Source organism: Nematolebias whitei, chromosome 15, assembly GCF_014905685.2.
Source record: "Nematolebias whitei isolate Nwh7 chromosome 15, NemWhi1, whole genome shotgun sequence".
Classification (NCBI taxonomy): domain Eukaryota; kingdom Metazoa; phylum Chordata; class Actinopteri; order Cyprinodontiformes; family Rivulidae; genus Nematolebias; species Nematolebias whitei.
The window spans coordinates 9,032,958-9,037,579 of NC_056512.1; the positions used below are offsets into that span (position 1 = coordinate 9,032,958).

Below are 4,622 nucleotides of genomic sequence, written 5' to 3' on the forward strand. Positions count from 1 at the left end.
TTGAACACCCTGCGACTTTGCAAGTTCTTCCACTTAGAAATCATGGAGGGGTCTGAAATTTTCCTCTTAGGTGCATGTCCACTGTGAGAGACATAATCTAAAAAATAAAAATCAGAAATCGCAATGTATGATTTTTAAATAATTTATTTGTGTGTTACTGCAACATAAATAAGTATTTGAACACTGGTGAAAATCAATGTTAATATTTGGTACAGTAGCCTTTGTGTGCAATTACAGAGGTCAAACGTTTCCTGTAGTTCTTCACCGGGTTTACTGCAGCAGAGATTTTGTCCCATTCCTCCACACAGATCTTCTCTAGATCAGCCAGGTTTCTGGGCTGTCGCTGAGAAACACGGAGTTTGAGCTCCCTCCCAAAATTTTCTATAGGGTTTAGGTCTGGAGACTGGCTAGGCCACTCCAGAACCTTGATATGCTTCTTATGGAGCCACTCCTTGGTTCTCCTGGCTGTGTGCTTCGGGTCATTGTCATGTTGGAAGACCCAGCCATGACCCATCTTCAATGCTCTCACTGAGGCGAGTAGAATTAAGACCAAAAAGTTCTATCTTGACCTCATCTGACCACAGAACTTTCTCCCATGACTCCTCTGAATCATCCAAATTGTCATGGACAAACTTAAGACGGGCCTGGACGTGTGCAGATTTAAGCAGGAGAAACTTCTGTGCCATGCATGATTTTAAACTATGACGTCTTAGTGTATTACCCACAGTAACCATGGAAACAGTGGTGCCAGCTCTCTTCAGGTCATGGACCAGCTCCTCCCGTGTAGTTCTGGGCTGATTCCTCACCTTTCTTAGGATCACTGATACGCCACGAGGTGAGATCTTGCATGGAGCCCCAGTCCGAGGGAGATTGACAGTCATGTTTAGCTTCTTCCAATTTCTAGTAATTGCTCCAACAGTTGATCTTTTTTCACCAAGCTGCTTGGCAATTGCCCCGTAGCCCTTTCCAGCCTTGTGGAGGTCTACAATTTTGTCTCTGGTGTCTTTGGACAGCTCTTTGGTCTTAGCCATGTTAGTAGTTGGAGTCTTACTGGTTGTGTGGGGTGGACAGGTGTCTTTATGCAGCTAACAACCTCAAACAGGTGCTTCTAATTTAGAATAATAAGTGGAGTGGAGGTGGACTAACAGGTCTTTGAGGGCCAGAATTGTTGCTGATTGGCAGGTGTTCAAATACTTATTTGCAGCAGTAACACTCAAATAAATTATTAAAAAATCATACATTGTGATTTCTGATTTTTTTTTTTAGATTGTCTCTCACAGTGGACATGCACCTAAGATGAAAATTTCAGACCCCTCCATGATTTCTAAGTGGGAGAACTTGCAAAGTCGCAGGGTGTTCAAATACTTATTTTCCTCACTATATATATTCAATTCAATTAAATAATACTTCATTAATCCCAGAGGGAAATTAAATGTTGTAACTCATCATACTGGTTTCATTAAAGAGTTGTATATAGAGTTGTGTATATATATATATATATATATATATATATATATATATATATATATATATTTACAATCACGTAGGTGCTTAACAACCCGTTAAAATACACCAAAATGCAGGAAATCACATCTACTTTAATCAAAAAATTTCTGGGGAGGACCCCCAGCTCCACGTCGCCCACTATTTGCGTTCCAGCATCGATCAGTTTACAAATGAAGCCCTGTTACTCGGTTTGACTCCTGCTGTTATGATTCTGTTCAGTTTTATGTAAAGAGTTTTCTGTAATAATTAGAAGAAGTGGCAATACTTTTATTATGTTCATTATGTGAATAGGCAAAGTTTAAAATGTTTTTTTATCCTGTTAATTTTCTCAAAACTGTAATTTTTGGAAGTTGAAAATAAAAATAAAGTTAATTAAGTGTGTCTTGAATGAAAAATACCCCATGTTTAAAAGTATAAAAATTGTATTAACACTATTTCCATTGCATTAAAGGGACAAATTGAAAGAAATTATTTAATAAACATGAGGGTCATGAGGGGGTCCCTGAAACTTTTTCTCCCCTGTAAGGGGTCTCTGGACCCCAAAAGTTTGAGAACTCCTGATTTAAGGGACCTTTTTTAATTTTTGCTAACCAGGTTAAATGATGTGTTCAGCCTGCCCCCTGCTGGTCTAATTGTGTTACTGCAACACACTGGAGTACACCGCATTAATTCAAACTAACTCATGGTTCAAACCTTTACAGATGCATGTTTCTACATTCATTTAAAACTTAGAAACACTTCCATCCCTAACAAGTAACTCTTGTATTCCTACCTTAATCAGTGTTTTGACTAAATTGATCTTTTTTTTTTTTTTTTCAGGTGTTGCAGTCGGCTAAAGAACAGATCAAATGGTCCATACTGAAATGATTGGAGGAGGGGGGAACAAATGTTGTGCAGAATTTCTTCTTGTTTCTAACTTATTTTTGAAGCTGTGTTGCCACTTTTTGTTTGACTCAAAGCATTTACTTGGCTAGTATAAATACTTTTGTGGCGTGTGTTTTTTGAGTGTTTTGTTACGTTGTGTGAAGTTTTCTGCCTGTTTGGTTTGGGCGTTATAATAAACATGTGGGGGGGGGGCTGTCCTAACATGTTGGAAGGATAATTATCAGCAAAAGATGAGTGTACTGAAGGTCATGAATTGAATCCAGGTGATTAGAAAGATGATCTGTTTGTTCTTTGTTAAATGGAATCAGTCTGTTTTATTTGTTAAAGACGCGCTGGTGTTTTTAAAACATTTATTCACGCCCACAAAAACTAAAGTTAAATATGCAAAAACCAAGCTTTCCTCCTGTAAACATTCACTGTGTGAGTCATTTCAGTGTGTGAAGAACTGTGACAACACAAACAGATGTTTGGGTTTAAGCTTTGGAATAAAAAGTACAGTCGACATTTAAAAATGTCATCAAAGCACAGAGCGAACATTTGTGCTTCGTTTTGCTTCATTTAAAGAACTTTACATCGTTCTGATTGTTCCTACAACATCCAACATGTTGTGTGAAACAGCTTTAGAGTCTGGAGAAATGCTTTCAAATGATGCTTCATTTATGACTCATTTGTTGACGTGCGCTGAATAAAGATGCACAATTCTCTTTTTTTTTCTTTGCGTGTTAATAGATTACTGAAGTCAATATGGATTTTAAAGAGCTGAAAAATAGACATTTGTGGTCAGAGTTACAAAAATCTATTTTACAAGAACTGGGTAAAAGTAGGTATAAATTATTTTCTAAGCTGACATAAAAATAATTATTTTGTTATATTTGTATGATAAACTGATGTTTGTGAGACTAAAAATAAAACTATACATATTTACTGACTTTAGTCCTGTTAATTTTCATTTATTTGTTTATTTATTATGGGGCGGGTGTTGACACATAAGTCCACTGCTGGAATCGAAAAAGAAAATGGATCCAGTCAAAAAGATGTGGGCCTCTCTAATTCATACTTTATTTCCTGCTCTTTTGATTGGCACGCAGCTAATGGTGAAAAAAATTCAGTAGACTGTTTAATTAAATTTCAGAAATAAATAATTAAAAATAGGAAATGTACAAACGTATAAAAACGTGTTTAATGGCGTTACATAATACAAGATAAATTACACATTGTTTTCATCCAGTTTGACATGACTGTCAACAAGGAAGAGGGCCGGCAATGGAGGAAGGGCATGACAAAGAGACTACCTTGGCACCAACATAACTGGTTTGTTCCACTTTGGAGTAATCAGTTTTGTGTTGTGTGTTTCCTTGACTGATGAAGCCTTCCGGATCGAAGGTGAAACGTTTCAGCACAAAAAAAGAAACTGTCCTGATGACCTGACTGTTAGATTACACATTGTTGCTATTACAAATCAGTCAGGGTCAATAAAAGATGGCTTTTTCAACAAACAAAAAAAGCTCTTCAATGACAAAGTTAAGTTTTATTTATTGTAGTATTTCAAGTGATTCCAAACAAACAAAATACGTAGTATAAAACTACTTATTACTTACATATTGACCCATTTGGTAGAAACTTAAATCATCAGAGGTCTTGGTGCTAGGACACTCAAATATTGTCCTGTCTCAGAGCAAAGAGGGAATTAAAACTAATTCATGCATGCTGTGAACATAACTTAAAAAAAAGGTGATTTACATTCCAGTGTGTGGTTTTATCTAGTCAAAGGAAAGGTTCCTTTCGAATATTGGGTGGGCATGTTAAAATCCCAAATGTCTGCCGCCACACATGTATAAATGTAAACATTTTGAGCTGGATAACTTCAAAATAAGCAACATGCTGACTTGCATGTTGTTGCTTGGCTGGACCTAGGGGTAAAAAAAAGTGTCCCTATCAAAAATTGGGGCGCAACATCAAAATCAAAGATGGCCACTACATATGTATATATACACACATAAATACATGCTGAGCAGGTTGTCCTCACAAACTGAGTGAGATCACCGAGACGCCTGCGAGCACTGAAGAAGTTCCAAGCTTCAGCAGAAGAGATAAGAGACTGCATACAACTACTGTTGCCAGAGTTTTCCACCAATCTGAGCTTCATGGGAGAGTGCTATATATACTGTATGTATATATATTCATTATATATATATATATATATATATATATATATATATATATATATATAT

At 36.6% G+C, this 4,622-nt stretch overlaps 1 protein-coding gene across 2 annotated transcripts in view; it reads left to right on the forward strand.

The window, feature by feature from the left end:
* copz2 (COPI coat complex subunit zeta 2) overlaps positions 1-2,407 on the forward strand; it is a 66,853-nt gene extending 64,446 nt beyond the window's left edge. For both annotated transcript variants that reach the window (XM_037689369.1, XM_037689370.1), the window contains one exon: positions 2,326-2,407. In XM_037689369.1, coding sequence (XP_037545297.1) covers positions 2,326-2,373 — 48 coding nt within the window. In that variant the 3' untranslated portion in view covers positions 2,374-2,407. The remainder of the gene's footprint in view (positions 1-2,325) is intronic.
* The last annotated feature ends 2,215 nt before the right edge of the window (positions 2,408-4,622 follow it).